The sequence below is a fragment of the Pezoporus flaviventris genome, unplaced genomic scaffold (assembly GCF_033815535.1).
Source record: "Pezoporus flaviventris isolate CSIRO_AGI_PZ_B2104156 unplaced genomic scaffold, CSIRO_AGI_Pfla_v1 ptg000101l, whole genome shotgun sequence".
Taxonomy (NCBI): domain Eukaryota; kingdom Metazoa; phylum Chordata; class Aves; order Psittaciformes; family Psittacidae; genus Pezoporus; species Pezoporus flaviventris.
Window position 1 is genome coordinate 504,135 of NW_026892649.1, and position 17,572 is coordinate 521,706.

A 17,572-nucleotide genomic window follows, 5' to 3' on the forward strand; every position below is an offset into this window, starting at 1 on the left:
GCTTCGGATAGACCCCCCCACCCCCATCCCCCCTTTATCCTCCCCTCCCCCATCCCGGGTATAAAGAGGGGGGAGGTGTGTTCCCCCCCCCGACACCCCCGGGTGGGGGATGGGAGGTTGTGTCCATTGGGGACCCTCCCCCCCCCCCACCGTTTTGGGGTGCTGGGGGGGGGGAGGTGAGGCCCATCCCCCCCCCCGTTCCCCACAGACAGTTCATCAACAGGCACTTAATGACCCCCCCGCACCTTCCCCCCCACCCCCCCCCCCCGTTTTTGGTTACATGAAGCCGTTTCTACAGGGAACCCCCTCAAAACGGAGGAAACCCCCCCTGGCGGGGTGGGGGAGGGGCTGTGCCGGCGGCCCCGCCCCCCACCTTTCCCCCCCACCCCGGGTGTTTAAGGGGGCGTCAAAAACCCCCACCCAAGTTGTGCTTAAGAGCCCGTTTTTGAGGGGATCCCGCCCGTTCGGAGCGTCCGGAACGGTCCGTGGGGCAGATCCCGCCCGTTCGGAGCGTCCGGAACGGTCCCTGGGGCTGATCCCGCCCGTTCGGAGCGTCCGGAACGGTCCCTGGGGCTGATCCCGCCCGTTCGGAGCGTCCGGAACGGTCCGTGGGGCTGATCCCGCCCGTTCGGAGCGTCCGGAACGGTCCCTGGGGCAGATCCCGCCCGTTCGGAGCGTCCGGAACGGTCCCTGGGGCAGATCCCGCCCGTTCCCCTGGAAAACCCGCCTCTTCTGGGGCGTTCCCGCCCGTTTTGGGAGCTCCCCCCCGCGTTTTGAGGGGATTCCCACCCGTTTTAAGGGATTTCCCCCCCCCCCCCCCCCGTTTGGGGGCGTTCCTGCCACTTCCGAGGCGTTTCAACCCATTCCTTAGGAGATTCCTGCCCGTTTCGGGGGTGCCCCACCCGTGTCCGGGGGATTCCCGCGCTTTTGGACTTGTTCCCGCCCGTTTTGGGTTGTTCCCGCTTATTTCTGGGGAGGTCCCGCCCGTTTTTGGGTGGTTATCACCCGTTTTGGGGGGAGTTTTGGACTCCCCCGTCCCCCAAAACTCCCACCTAAGGGGGGGGGAGTATGTAAAACAACAAAAAAGAAGGGAAACCCCCTAAAAACCCTATGGGGGGGCCCCATTCCCTGCATATAACCCTGCTGGACACCCCCCCCCCATTCCCCCCCCCCAACTTCCAACCAGCCCAAAAGGATGGGGGGGGGCACCCCAAACTTGGGGGGAGGGAATGGAAATCGGGTGCGGAGCCCCAAGTTAAGGCAATGGGGACCCCTCCCCTTCCCCAAATTCACCCCCCCCCCCCCCCATTATGAGTCCAGGGAGAGCTGGGCCGTGGCGCGCTGCAGGTCGGTGCTCACCCTCCTGCCCCCCCCCCCCAGATTTGGGGGCCCCCCTTTCCCTTTCTTATCCTCATTGGAATGGGGGGGGAAGGTCCCCACTTCCTCCCTTTCCCCTTCCGTCCCCCCCCTCCTCCGCTCCTCGCTCCAACGCCGCTTAAAGCGCAGCTTAAGGGGGACACAAGGCTGGGGGGGGAGAGGGGGAGAAGGGGGCACGGCCCGGCCCCCCCCCACCGCTTCCTCTTCCTCCTCTTCCTCCTCCTCCCCATTGCGGGGCCGGGGGGGTTTGAAGACTTCATCCTCCTCCTCCTCCTCGCTCACATCCGTCACTTCCACCGTCTCCTCCTCCGACACCGCCTCCACTTTGATATGGGGGGGCTCCTGCGCCGTCGCTGTCGTCGCCGTCCCCCCCCCACCCCCCCCACCAGGTGACGATGACGATGATGATGATGGAGGGGGCGCCGCATCCCGGCCTTTCTCCCTCTGCCTCCTTCCCGGCGGCGGGGGCTGGAGTTTGAACGGGAAAAGGGGTTCGGAAGCGGGGGGATGCTGCTGTTGATGTGGGGGTGCGTGGTGTGGAGGCGGGGGGGGTGGTGCCGGTGGCGGGGGGGGGGGCAGCAGCAGCCCCGGGCAGGGGGAGGAAGGCGCGGGGGCTCAGGTGGTAGCTGTAAACGCTGCGGGTCTGCGCCGCTAGCGCCCTCTGCAGGTCCTCGGCGCTGAAGGAGAAGTGGGACCCCCCCCCGCGGGGAAAAGGGGGCTCAGGGTGGGGGACGGGGCGAAACCGACGTGGGGGGGGGTCAAGGGCAGCGCCGGGGATAAGGGGGGAGGGGGGAGGAGACCCCCGGTGCCCCCCCCACCTCCTCCCCCTCCCCCCGCGGCCGGTAACGGGGACCCCGCGAAAGGCGGGGGGGGGGGGAGGAGGAGGGGTGTAAAGGCGGAAAAGGGCGTCTGGGGTCAAGCGCGGGGGGGGTGGGGATGGGGGGGGAGGGGTCCGGAAGCTGCCCCCGCCCCCCCCCGAAAGAGGGGGGAGGGGGGGAGGGGGTAAGGGGGGGAGGGGGTCCCCGGCACCCCCCCCTTCCTCGAGCTCGGAGCCGTCGCTGAGGGAGCCGAGGCGGCGCGAGAAGGAGGAGGAGGAGGAGGAGGAGGAGGAGGAGGAGGAAGAGGAAGGGGGGGGGGGCGAGGGCGGCTTCCACAGTGGGGGGGGAAGGGGAGGGGAGAGCCCCTCAGATGCGGTGGGGGAGGGGCCGGCAAGGGAAGGGGGGAGGGGGGGGAAGCAGAAATGGGGGGTGCCCCCCCCCCCTCCGCCGCCCCCCCCTCCGAGCGAGGGCAGCGGGGGCGCGCTCTGCGGCAGCGGCGGGCCTGTAGGGGGCGGTAAAGCGCGGTTAGGAGGAAAGGGGGCGTGGCTATTGGGGGGCCACGCCCCGTTTTCCCGCGCTCCCGGCGGTACCTGCGAGCCCCACGTCGATGAAGGGGTAATTGACCAGCACCAGCTTGTGAAGTTGAACTTGTAGGTGAAGCGTTTGCCTTTGGTCTTGTGTAGGATGCGCTTGTTGTAGTAGTACCTGTGGGGCAGGGTGTGGGGCAGGGTGTGGGGCTGGGACCCATCCGTGGGCCCCATTGCGTCCCGGTGCCCCCAGAGCTGCCCGCAGCGTCGCTTTATCTTGTGCTTGTTGGAGTAGTAGCTTGGGGGGGGGGGGGGGGGAAGATGTGGGGTGGGGATGTGGGGCTGAGACCCCCCCCATGTCTGTTGTATATGGGAATAGATATAGGTCTGGAGCAGCCAGGTTGTTCCTATGGGGATGGGACTGCTGGGTCCTTTGGATGGGGAGATGTGGGGATGGGAGCCCCATATCCTTTCTATGGGGAGATGTGGGGCTGGGAGCTCCATATCCTTTCTATGGGGAGATATGGGGCTGGGAGCTGTATATCCCTTCTACAGGGAGATATGGGGCCTAAACACCTGGGTGCTTTCTATGGGGAGATGTGGGGCTGGGAGCTGTATATCCTTTCTACAGGGAGATATGGGGCCCAAACACCTGGGTGCTTTCTATGGGGAGATGTGGGGCTGGGAACTCCATATCCTTTCTATGGGGAGATGAGGGGCTGGGAGCTCCATATCCTTTCTATGGGGAGATGTGGGGCTGGGAGCTCCATATCCTTTCTATGGGGAGATATGGGGCTGGGAGCTGTATATCCCTTCTACAGGGAGATATGGGGCCCAAACACCTGGGTGCTTTCTATGGGGAGATGTGGGGCTGGGAGCTCCATATCCTTTCTACGGAGAGACATGGGGCCCAAACACCTGGGTGTTTTATATGGGGAGATGTGGGCCTGGGAGCTCCAAATCCTTTCTATGGGGAGATGTGGGGCTGGGAGCTGTATATCCCTTCTATGGGGAGATATGGGGCCCAAACACCTGGGTGCTTTCTATGGAGAGACGTGGGGCTGGGAACTCCATATACTTTCTATGGGGAGATGCGGGGCTGGGAGCTCCATATCCTTTCTACGGGGAGATATGGGGCCCAAACACCTGGGTTCTTTCTATGGGGAGATGTGGGTCTAGCAGCCCCAGATCACTTCTATATCGAGTCCTTTCTATAGGGAGATGTGGGGCCCAGGCCCCTGTGCTGGCTCTATGGGAACACGTGGGTCTGGGACCCCCAGATCCTTTCTATGGGGAGATGTGGAGCAGAACACCCAGAAGCCACCTCACCATTCACTTGGCGGTACCAGCATGGCCTGGCCACCACCTCCCCTGCCCACGTGGAGATGTGGGGCTGGAACCTCCACCATCCCCTACCCCACAAGCACCAAATACGCACCCCATAAGTGACCCATAAGCACCCTGCAAGCACCCCACATGTGCCCCATAAGCACCCCATAAGCACCTCATAAGCACCCAACAAGTGACCCATAAGAGCCCCATATGTGCCCCGTAAGCACCCACCAAGTGCCCTATAAGCACCCCATATGTGCCCCATAAGTGACTAATAAGCATCCCGTAAGTGACCCATAAGTGCCCCATAGGCACCCCATATGCACCCCTTAACCAACCCATAAGCAGCCCATAAGCCCCCCATATATGCCCCATAAGCACACCATATGCAAACCGTAAGTGCCCCATAAGCACCCCATATGTGAATCATAACCACACCACAAGAGCCCCGTATGTGCCCTATAAGGGCCCAATAAGCACCCCATACACACCCCATAAGCACCCCACAAGCACCCCATACACACCGCACAAGCGCCCCATACACACCCCATACACACCCTGTAAGTGCCCCACAGGCGCCCCATAAGCACCCCATACACACCCCGTAAGCACCCCAGAAGCACCCCTTACACACCCCATAAGCGCCCCACAAGCATCCCATAAGCACCCCACACCCCGTAAGCGCCCCACACCCCGTAAGCGCCCCACAAGTGCCCCATAAGTGCCCACCTGAGCGCCCTGCTGAGCTTGTCGTAGTTCATGTGGGGCTTGCACTTGCGCACCCCCCAGAGCCGGGCCACCTCATCGGGGTCCTTGATAACGAACTCGCCGCAGTCCCCCTGCCAGGCGATGAGCTCCCGGTACCGCTCCTGCCGGAGCAGCTCCAGGATGAAGTGCCACAGCTGGATCTGCCGGGAGCCGGGGCTCGACTCCGCCTTGTACGCCCAGTCCGGGAAGGCGAAGCCTAAATGGGGACACAAAGATGGAGAGGGGTGTATTGAGGTGTATTGGGGGTGTATTGAGGTGTATTGAGGTGTATTGGGGTGTATTGAGGTGTATTGAGGTGTATTGGGGTGTATTGAGGTGTATTGAGGTGTATTGGGGGTGTATTGGGGTGTATTGGGGGTGTATTGGGGGTGTATTGAGGTGTATTGGGGGTGTATTGGGGTGTATTGGGGTGTATTGGGGGTGTATGGGGGTGTATTGGGGTGTATTGAGGCGTATTGGGGGTGTATTGAGGTGTATTGGGGGTGTATGGGGGTGTATTGAGGTGTATTGGGGGTGTATGGGGGTGTATTGGGGTGTATTGAGGTGTATTGGGGGTGTATTGGGGGTGTATTGAGGTGTATTGGGGGTGTATTGGGGTGTATTGAGGTGTATTGGGAGTGTATGGGGGTGTATTGGGGGTGTATGGGGGTGTACTGGGGTGTATTGGGGGTGTATTGAGGTGTATTGGGGTGTATTGGGGGTGTATTGGGGTGTATGGGGGTGTATTGAGGTGTATTGGGGTGTAAACGAGTGTAAAGGGGTGTATACGGATGTAGGGATGTATAGGGATGTATAAGGGTGTAAGGATGTACAGGGGTGTATGGGTGAATGCGTATAGGGGTGCGTAAGTGTATGGGTGTACGGGTGTGTGGCTGAATGGCTGTATGGGTATATGCATGTACGGGTATATGGGTGTACAGATGTATGGGTGCATGGGTGTCTGGGTAAATAGGTGTATGGGTGTAGAGGTATATGGGTGTATGGTTGTATGGCTGTAGGGGTAAATAGGTGTATGGGTGTAGAGGTACATGGGTGTATGGTTGTATGGCTGTATGGGTAAATAGGTGTATGGGTGTAGAGGTACATGGGTGTATGGTTGTATGGCTGTAGGGGTATATAGGTGTATGGGTGTAGAGGTACATGGGTGTATGGTTGTATGGCTGTAGGGGTAAATAGGTGTATGGGTGTAGAGGTACATGGGTGTATGGTTGTATGGCTGTATGGGTAAATAGGTGTATGGGTGTAGAGGTACATGGGTGTATGGTTGTATGGCTGTATGGGTATATAGGTGTATGGGTGTAGAGGTACATGGGTGTATGGTTGTATGGCTGTATGGGTAAATAGGTGTATGGGTGTAGAGGTACATGGGTGTATGGTTGTATGGCTGTAGGGGTAAATAGGTGTATGGGTGTAGAGGTACATGGGTGTATGGTTGTATGGCTGTATGGGTAAATAGGTGTATGGGTGTAGAGGTACATGGGTGTATGGTTGTATGGCTGTAGGGGTAAATAGGTGTATGGGTGTAGAGGTACATGGGTGTATTGGTTGTATGGCTGTAGGGGTAAATAGTGTATGGGTGTAGAGGTACATGGGTGTATGGTTGTATGGCTGTATGGGTAAATAGGTGTATGGGTGTAGAGGTACATGGGTGTACGGTTGTATGGCTGTAGGGGTAAATAGATGTATGGGTGTAGAGGTACATGGGTGTATGGTTGTATGGCTGTAGGGGTAAATAGGTGTATGGGTGTAGAGGTATATGGGTGTATGGTTGTATGGCTGTAGGGGTAAATAGGTGTATGGGTGTAGAGGTATATGGGTGTATGGTTGTATGGCTGTAGGGGTAAATAGGTGTATGGGTGTAGAGGTATATGGGTGTATGGTTGTATGGCTGTAGGGGTAAATAGGTGTATGGGTGTAGAGGTATATGGGTGTATGGTTGTATGGCTGTATGGGGTATCTGTGTGGGTAGACATAATAAGTGCCAGAGCCGGATCTGCTGAGAGCCGGGGCTCAACTACACCTTGTACAACCGGTCCGGGAATGCAAACCCTGCCACAGGGATACAGGCATACAGGGATCCAATCTGGGTATATGGGTACATGGATATATGGATGTATGGGTATATAGGTATATGGATGTATGGGTATATAGGTATATGGATGTATGGGTGTACGGGTTTACGGTTGTATGGGTATATGGGTGTATGTGTACATGGATGTACAAGTGTACGGCTGTATGGGTGCATGGGTATAAAGGTGTATGGGTGTATGGGTACAAAGGTGTATGACTGTATGTGTATACAGCTGCATGGGTGTATGGGTATATGGGTGTCCAGGTGAACGGACATACGGCTGTATGGGTGTACAGGTGTATGGGTGTACGGGGGTATGGGTATATGTGTGTATGTCTATATGGATGTACAGCTGCATGGGTGCATGCGTGTGAGTGTATATGGATGTATGGGTGTATGGGTTTATGGGGTTGTATAGGTAATAGGTATACAGGTGTCTGGGTATATGGGTGCATGGGTGTATAGGTATATGGGTGAGTAAGTGTATGGCTATATGGCTGTATAGGTGTATGGGTATACGGCTGTATGGGTGTACGGCTGTATGTACATGTGTATGGGTGCATGGGTGTATGGGTATATGGGTGTATGGGTGTATATGTATATGGATGTACAGGTGTACAGCTCTATGGGTGCATGGGTTTATTGGTATATGCCTGTATGGGTATACAGCTGTATGGGTGTACGTGTATATAGGTGCATGGGTATATGGGTGGGTGTATAGGTATAGAGTTGTGTGGGTAGGTATATGGGTGCATGGGTGCAATGTATATGGGCATATGGGTATATGGGTGTACGGCTGTACGTATGTATGGTTGCATGGGTGTACAGGTGTATGCCTGTATGGGTGTATGTACATATGGATGTACGGGTGTATGGATATATGGGTGCATGGGTGCATGAGCATGAGTATAAAGGTGCATGAGTGTATGGGTACACGGCTGCATGGGTGAATGGGTATTTGGGTATATGGGTGTATCGGTGTATATGTATAGGGGTGTACGGGCGAGCAGACGTATGGGTGTATGCATGTATGAGTGTATGGGTATAGGGGTGTATGGCTGCATGGGTATATGGGTGAGTAAGTGTATGGCTACATGGATGTACAGGTGTACAGGTGTATGGGTATATGGGTGTATGTGTGCATGGGTGTATGGGTGTACAGGTATATAGGTGTATGGGTGTCTGTGTGTACGGATGTGTAGGTGTATGGGTGCATGGGTGTATGGGTGCATGGGTGCACAGGTTTATGGATGTATGTGTGTATGTGTGTATAAGTATACGGGTGTATGTGAATATGGATGTATGGCTGTATGGGTGTACGGGTATACAGATGCGTGCGTATATGGGTACGAGTGCATTTGTGTATGAGTGCATGGGTATATGGGTGTAAGGGTGTATGGGTACATGGGTGTAAGGGTGTAAGTGCGTATGGGTGTACAGGTGTACATGTGTATGGGTTTATGGGTGTATGTGTGAATGGGTGTACATGTGTATGGGTTTATGGGTGTAAGGAGTATGGGTGTACATGTGTATGGGTTTATGGGTGTACATGTGTATGGGTTTATGGGTTGTAAGGGAGTATGGGTGTACATGTGTATGGGTTTATGGGTGTATGTGTGAATGGGTGTACATGTGTATGGGTTTATGGGTGTAAGGGAGTATGGGTGTACATGTGTATGGGTTTATGGGTGTACATGTGTATGGGTTTATGGGTGTAAGGAGTATGGGTGTACATGTGTATGGGTTTATGGGTGTATGTGTGAATGGGTGTATGGGAGTATGGGTGTACACGTGTATGGGTTTATGGGTGTATGCGTGAATGGGTGTATGGAGTATGGGTGTACATCTGTATGGGTTTTATGGGTGTATGTGTGAACGGGTGTACATGTGTATGGGAGTATGGGTGTACATGTGTATGGGTTTATGGGTGTATGGGAGTATGTGTGTACATGTGTATGGGTTTATGGGTGTATGTGTGAATGGTGTACATGTGTATGGGAGGTATGGGTGTACATGTGTATGGGTTTATGGTGTATGGGAGTACGGATGTACAGGTATATGGGAGTATGGGTGTACATGTGTATGGGAGTATGGGTGTACATGTGTATGGGTTTATGGGTGTATGTGTGAATGGGTGTATGGGAGTATGGGTGTACACGTGTATGGGTTTATGGGTGTATGCGTGAATGGGTGTACATGTGTATGGGAGTATGGGTGTACATGTGTATGGGTTTATGGGTGTATGTGTGAACAGGTGTACATGTGTATGGGGAGTATGGGTGTACATGTGTATGGGTTTATGGGTGTATGTGTGAATGGGTGTATGGGAGTACAGGTGTACATGTGTATGGGTTTATGGGTGCATGGGAGTACGGATGTACAGGTATATGGGAGTACGGGTGTACATGTGTATGGGAGTATGGGTGTACATGTGTATGGGTTTATGGGTGCATGGGAGTACGGATGTACAGGTATATGGGAGTATGGGTGTACATGTGTATGGGAGTATGGGTGTACATGTGTATGGGTTTATGGGTGTATGTGTGAATGGGTGTAGGGAGTACAGGTGTACATGTGTATGGGTTCATGGGTGTATGTGTGAATGGGTGAATGGGTGTATGGAGTATGGGTGTACATGTGTATGGGTTTATGGGGGTATGGGAGTATGGGTGTACATGTGTACGGGTTTATGGGTGTATGGGAGTATTGGTGTACATGTGCATGGGTTTATGGGTTTATGGGTGTACATGTGTATGGGTTTATGGGTGTATGGGAGTACATGTGTATGGGTTTATGGGTTTATGGGTGTACATGTGTACGGGTGTACATGTGTATGGGTGTATGGACATAGGAAGTAACAGAGCTGGATCTGCAGAGAGCCGGGTCTCGACTCCACCGTGTACACCCAGCACGGGAACGCAAACCCCGCCATAGGGATACAGGGATATAGGGATGCATAGGGGTACACGGTGTACGGGGATCTGGTTGTATATGGGTCTATGGGTGCATCGGTGCACGGCTATATGGGTGTATGGTGTGTGGGTATACGGGTGTAAGCGTGTATGGGTGTATGTGTATATGAGTGTTGGGGTATATAGGATTCATGGACATAGGGATTCATGGATATATGGATTCATGGACATATGGATTCGGATTCATGGATATATGGATTCATGGATATATGGATACGTGGATATATGGATTCATGGATATATGGATTCGTGGATATATGGATTCGTGGATATACGGATGCATGGACATATGGATTCATGGATATATGGATTCACGGATATATGGATTCGTGGATATATGGATTCATGGATATATGGATTCATGGATACAATGGATTCATGGACATATGGATTCGTGGATATATGGATTCATGGATATATAGATTCATGGATACATGGATTCATGGACATATGGATTCGTGGATATATGGATTCGTGAATATACGGATTCATGGACATATGGATTCACGGATATATGGATTCACGGATATATGGATTCATGGATATACGGATTCGTGGATATACGGAGTCATGGATTCACGGATTCATGGACTATGGATTCATGGATATATGGATTCGTGGATATATGGATTCATGGATATATGGATTCAGGGATATATGGATTCATGGACATATGGATTCATGGACATACGGATTCATGGATATATGGATTCATGGATGCATGAATTCATGGATATATGGATTCATGGATATATGGATTCATGGATTCATGGATATATGGATTCATGGACACATGAATTCATGGATATATGGACTCACGGATGCATGGATTCATGGATATATGGATTCATGGATATATGGATTCGGATTCATGGACATATGGATTCATGGATTTCATGGATATATGGATTCGGATTCATGGATATATGGATTCATGGATACATGGATATATGGATTCATGGATATATGGATTCGGATTCATGGACATATGGATTCATGGATATATGGATTCATGGATATATGGATTCATGGATACATGGATATATGGATTCATGGATATATGGATTCATGGATACATGGATATATGGATTCATGGATTCACGGATATATGGATACGGACGCAAAGGAATGGACACAACATGATGGGACATATGGCGATGTGGGGCAGGGAGCGACGGGCACCCCATGCTCCCGTCTGTGGGGCACCGCTATGGGCCGGTGCCCCACACTCTTCTCTATGGGGCACCCCTATGGGGCTGTGCCCAACACGGCCTGTCTATAGGGCACCACTTACGGGGCTGTGCTTTGCATTCTTGTCTATGCGGCACCACTTATGGGGCTGTGCCCCACACTCTTGTCCATGGGGCACCCCTATGGGGCTCTCTGGAGCTGGTCACATGGCTGAGTGCTCAGTGCCAATGTGGGGCAGCTCCACATGTGGGGGGAGGGGCCGTGCCAGGGCCCGGACGGGTCAGGGCTGAGCTCAGCGCCCACAACAAGGGCCCTTTGTGTGGGGCCCACAACTCCCCCCCCTGCCCCATAACCCCCCCCGCCCCACAACCTCTCCCCATACAGCCCCACAGTGAGGGGGCAACCCCTTTTGGGTGCTGCTATGGGGCTGCACCCCACACTGTTGGCTATGGGGCAGGGCCAACTCTGGGCTATGGGGTGACAGTATCTATGGGGCAGTGCCCCACACCCCGCTATGGGATGACACTATGGGGCCGTGCCCCAAAAAGCTGGCTATGGGCCTGCACCCCACACTCTTTTTATGGAGTGCTGCTATGGGGCTGCACCTCAGACTCTTGGCAACGGGGCCGTGCCCCACACTCCCATCTATGGGGTGTCTCTATGGGGCCGTGCCCCACACTCCCATCTATGGGGTGTCTCCATGGGGCAGTGCCCCACACTCCCATCTATGAGGTGTCTCTATGGGACCGTGCCCCACACTCCCATCTATGGGGGTGTCTCAATGGGACAGTGCCCCACACTCCCATCTATGAAGTGTCTCTATGGGGCCGTGCCCCACACTCCCATCTATGAAGTGTCTCTATGGGGCAGTGCCCCACACTCCCATCTATGGGGTTTCTCTATGGAGCCACATCCCACACTCCCATCTATAGGGTGTCTCTATGGGGCCGTGCCCCACACTCCCATCTATGAGGTGTCTCTATGGGGACCGTGCCCCACACTCCCATCTATGGGGTGTCTCTATGGGACAGTGCCCCACACTCCCATCTATGAAGTGTCTCTATGGGGCCGTGCCCCACACTCCCATCTATGAAGTGTCTCTATGGGGAGTGCCCCACACTCCCATCTATGGGGTTTCTCTATGGAGCCACATCCCACACTCCCATCTATAGGGTGTCTCTATGGGGCCGTGCCCCACACTCCCATCTATGAGGTGTCTCTATGGGGCCGTGCCCCACACTCCCATCTATGGTGTGTCTCTATGGGGCCGTGCCCCACACTCCATCTATGAGGTGTCTCTATGGGGCCGTGCCCCACTCTCCCATCTATGAAGTGTCTCTATGGGGCCGTGTCCCACACTCCCACCTATGGGGTGTCTCTATGGGGCCGTGCCCCACACTCCCATCTATGGGGTGTCTCTATGGGACAGTGCCCCACACTCCCATCTATGAAGTGTCTCTATGGGGCCGTGCCCCACACTCCCATCTATGAAGTGTCTCTATGGGGGAGTGCCCCACACTCCCATCTATGGGGTTTCTCTATGGAGCCACATCCCACACTCCCATCTATAGGGTGTCTCTATGGGGCCGTGCCCCACACTCCCATCTATGAGGTGTCTCTATGGGGCCGTGCCCCACACTCCCATCTATGGTGTGTCTCTATGGGGCCGTGCCCCACACTCCCATCTATGGTGTGTCTCTATGGGGCCGTGCCCCACACTCACATCTATGGGGTGTCTCTATGGGGCCGTGCCCCACACTCACATCTATGGGGTGTCTCTATGGGGCCGTGCCCCACACTCCCATCTATAGGGTGTCTCTATGGGGCAGCGCCCCCACACTCCCATCTATGGGGTGTCTCTATGGGGCCGTGCCCCACACTCCTATCTATGGGGTTTCTCTATGGAGCTGCATCCCACACTCCCATCTATGGTGTGTCTCTATGGGGCCGTGCCCCACACTCCCATCTATGGTGTGTCTCTATGGGGCAGTGCCCCACACTCCCATCTATGGGGTTTCTCTATGGAGCTGCATCCCACACTCCCATCTATGGTGTGTCTCTATGGGGCCGTGCCCCACACTCCCAGCTATGAGGTGTCTCTATGGGGCCGTGCCCCACACTCCCATCTATGGTGTGTCTCTATGGGCCGTGCCCCACACTCACATCTATGGGGTGTCTCTATGGGGCCGTGCCCCACACTCCTATCTATGGGGTGTCTCTATGGGGCCGTGCCCCACACTCCCATCTATGGGTGTCTCTATGGGACCGTGCCCCACACTCCCATCTATGGGGTGTCTCTATGGGACAGTGCCCCACACTCCCATCTATGAAGTGTCTCTATGGGGCCGTGCCCCACACTCCCATCTATGAAGTGTCTCTATGGGGCCGTGCCCACACTCCCATCTATGAAGTGTCTCTATGGGGGAGTGCCCCACACTCCCATCTATGGGGTTTCTCTATGGAGCCACATCCCACACTCCCATCTATAGGGTGTCTCTATGGGGCCGTGCCCACACTCCCATCTATAGGGTGTCTCTATGGGGCCGTGCCCCACACTCCCATCTATGAGGTGTCTCTATGGGGCCGTGCCCCACACTCCCATCTATGGTGTGTCTCTATGGGGCCGTGCCCCACACTCCCACCTATGGGGTGTCTCTATGGGGCCGTGCCCCACACCCGCTATGGGCCTCGCACATCAATAATGCATCAGCTGCGATGATCTCACCCCCCCAAAGGGATTGGAGGGGGGGGGCGGCCCTCCCCCCCAGTCCCAGCCCCTCCCCCCCCCCCCGTTGCCAGGCAACCGGCGACGCTAAAAATAACCCCCCGGGGGAGGCGCGTGCAGAGCCCCCAACCCCCCCCGGAACAGGGATGGAGCCGCACAACGGCCTCTGCCCCATAGCGGGACCCATAACCTGCACCCATGGACATGGGCACCCCATAACCAGTGTCCCATAGCCAGCAGCACCCCCATAACCTGCACCCCATAAGCACCACCCCATGGACACGGGGCACCCCATAACCAGCATCCCCATAACCAGTGCCCCAAAGACACAGTGCCCCATAACCAGCACCCCATAGACACAGGTGCCCCGGAGCCAGCACCCCATGGCCATGGGGCACACCATAACCAGCATGCCATGGACACAGGTGCCCCATAACCAGAGCCCCAGCACTCCATGGCCATGGCGCACCCCATAACCAGAGCCCCCATGGACACGGGGAACCCCATAACCAGCACCCCATGGACACAGGTGCCCCATAGCCAGCGCCCCATAGACATGGTGCACGCCTTAACCAGTGCCCATAACCAGCACCCCATGGACACAGGTGCCCCATAACAAGCACCCCATGGCCATGGGGCACACCATAACTAGCGCCCATGGACACAGGTGCCCCATAACAAGCGCCCCATGGCCATGGGGCACACCATAACCAGCGCCCATGGACACAGGTGCCCCATAACAAGCGCTCCATGGCCATGGGGCACACCATAACCAGCGCCCATGGACACAGGTGCCCCATAACAAGCACCCCATGGCCATGGGGCACACCATAACCAGCGCCCATGGACACAGGTGACCCATAACAAGCACCCCATGGCCATAGGGCATCCCATAACCAGCATCCCATGGACACAGGTGCCCCATAACCAGCGCCCCATGGACACAGGTGCCCCATAACCAGTTCCCCAGCACCCCATGGCCATGGTGCACCCCATAACCAGCTCCCCATGGACACGGGGCACCCCATAAACAGCACCCCATAAGCAGCACCCCACGGACACAGGTGCCCCATAACCAGCGGCCCATAGACATGGAGCACCCTTAAGCAGCAACCCATGGACACGGGGCACCCCATAAGCAGCACCCCATGGACACAGGTGCCCCATAACCAGCGCCCCATAAGCAGCACCCCATGGACACAGGGCACCCCATAAACAGCACCCCATAAGCAGCACCCCATGGACACAGGTGCCCCATAACCAGCTCCCCATGGACACAGGGAACCCCATAAACAGCACCCCATAACCAGCTCCCCATGGACATGGGGCACCCCATAAACAGCACCCCATAACCAGCTCCCCATGGACACAGGGCACCCCATAACCAGCACCCCATGGACACGGGGCACGCCATAAGCAGCACCCCATGGACACAGGTGCCCCATAACCAGCGCCCCATGGGCACGGGTGCCCCATAATCCCCCGCCCCCCAACACTCTGGCCTCGTGCCCCGGGTGGGGGAGGGGCGCCCCCCCCCCCCCCCCCCCCCCCCCAACACTCAGGGCCCTGTTCTCGCTAATTGGGGCCGGGGGGGGGGGGGGCCGGGACGTGACGTCAGCGGCGCCACGGCCCCGTCAATGGGGCCACTGTGTGCGGCGGCAGCGCCACCCCCCCTGCCCCATAGCGGGGGGGCCACAGGGGTCCTGCTTCGTGGCTGCCCCATAGGGTCCCAGCATCCTGCCCCACAAGCAACGGACCCTGGTGTCCAGGCCCCCATTGCTGCCCCATAGCAGGGAGCCTAGCAGTCCAAGCCCCATAGCTGCCCCATAGCAGGGAAACTCTGGGTCCAAGACCCATAGCTGCCCCATAGCAGGGGAACTGTGGGTCCAATCCCCATAGCAGCCCCATAGCAGGGAAGCTGGGGTTCCAATCGCCATAGCAGCCCCATAGCAGGGAAACTGTGGGTCCAAGCCCCATAGCTGCCCCATAGCAGGGAAGCTGGGGTTCCAATCCCCATAGCAGCCCCATAGCAGGGAACCTGGGGGTCCAAGCCCCATAGCTGCCCCATAGCAGGGAAGCTGGGGTTCCAATCGCCATAGCTGCCCCATAGCAGGGAACCTGGGGGTCCAAGCCCCACAGCTACTCCATAGCAGGGAAACTGTGGGTCCAAGCCCCATAGCTGCCCCATAGCAGGGAAACTGTGGGTCCAAGCCCCATAGCAGGGAACCTGGGGGTCCAAGCTCCACAGCTGCCCCATAGCAAGGAACCTGGGGATCCAAGCTGCACAGCTGCCCCATAGCAGGGAACCTGGGGTCCAAGCTCCACAGCTGCCCCATAGCAGGGAACCTGGGGGTCCAAGCCCCATAGCTGCCCCATAGCAGGGAAACTGTGGGTCCAAGCCCCATAGCAGGGAACCTGGGGGTCCAAGCTCCACAGCTGCCCCATAGCAAGGAACCTGGGGGTCCAAGCTGCACAGCTGCCCCGCAGCAGGGAACCTGGGGGTCCAAGCCCCATAGCTGCCCCATAGCAGGGAACCTGGGGGTCCAAGCCCCATAGCTGCCCCATAGCAGGGAACCTGGGGGTCCAAGCCCCATAGCTGCTCCACAGCAAGGAAACTGCGTGTCCCAGCCCCATTGCTGCTCTATCACCGGACCCCCAAGCCCCACAGCTGCCCCATAGCAGGGAACCTGGGGGTCCAAGCCCAACAGCTGCCCCATAGGGAACCCGTGGGTCCAAGCCCCCCAGCAGCTGCCCCACACCTCCAAGCCCCCCAAGTGTGGGCTGTACCCCACCAATGACTCATCCCAGCACCCCCCGCGCTCCGCCCCCGTACCCCAGCCCCTCCCCCACTTTGACTCCCCCGCCCCAACCCCCAACTTATGGGTCCGCCCCACACTTATGGGGCAGCACCAGGGCCCTCCCCTCCCCCCCCCAACCGCGTGGGCGGGGCCGTGGGCGGGAGGGGGCGGAGCCAGGGCGGGGGTGGGGGAGGGGACAAGGTTGGGCTCCGGCCGGATTCCAATGGAGGGGGGGGGGGGAGGGGGAGGAGCGGGAGGGGGGGGAGGGGCAGGCAATACCCATATAAGGTAACGCCAATTAGCGCCCCCCCCTCAAGCCGCCCCCTCCCCCCCCCCGTTAAAAACACACAACGTGGCAGCGCCCCTCCCCCACCCAACACAGCGCGCGGTGGGGGGGGGCCGGGGGGGGGGAGGGGACCACGGTGCCCCCCCCTCCCCCCTCCCCCCACCCCCTCCTTCCTCCCCTCCCCCACGTGGGACGCAACAGGTTCCCGCGAAACTCGGACCGGACTCAATGGGGGGGGTGGGGGGGGGGGGGGGGGGGTGGGGGTGTCACGTGGGTTGACCCCCCCCCGATACAATTGGGGGGGGGCGGGGGAATGTGGGGAGGGTCACGTGAGTGGCGGGGGGGGGGGGAGGAAAGTTTGCGGTTGGGGGATGGGGGGGGCAAAGTTCTTCCCCCCTCAACATTGGGGTTCCCCCCCCCAAAATAACTTTGCCCCTCCCCCCACCCCCCCGTTGGCGCTCGCATTTGGGGGGGGGAGGGGGGGGGCAGGGAGGGGGGGGAGGGGGGGGGCGCAGTCCCCACCTGCGTCCGCCGGAGTCTTCATGGCTCCGCGCTGCCGCCGCCGTCGCGCTCGGCCCCCCCCCTCCCCTCCCCCCCTCCCTTTCCCCCAGGCCCCGCCCCCACCCGGCCCCTTTAAAGCCCCGCCCCACCCCGCCCCCCACGCCCTCCCCTCCCTCGCGCCCGCGTCCGCCATGGAACGGAGCCCC

General features: G+C 57.4%; 1 protein-coding gene across 1 annotated transcript; it reads right to left on the minus strand.

Annotated features, from left to right (window-relative positions):
- Positions 1-1,307: 1,307 nt before the first annotated feature.
- On the minus strand, positions 1,308-17,486 carry LOC133281580 (ETS domain-containing transcription factor ERF-like). Its single transcript, XM_061477305.1, is given in 8 exon segments — positions 1,308-1,968; positions 1,970-2,082; positions 2,085-2,204; positions 2,299-2,697; positions 2,786-2,833; positions 2,836-2,900; positions 4,784-5,018; positions 17,388-17,486. Coding segments are annotated over 8 exon segments (1,662 nt in total). The 5' UTR covers positions 17,410-17,486; the 3' UTR covers position 1,308.
- Between the last annotated feature and the right edge of the window lie 86 nt (positions 17,487-17,572).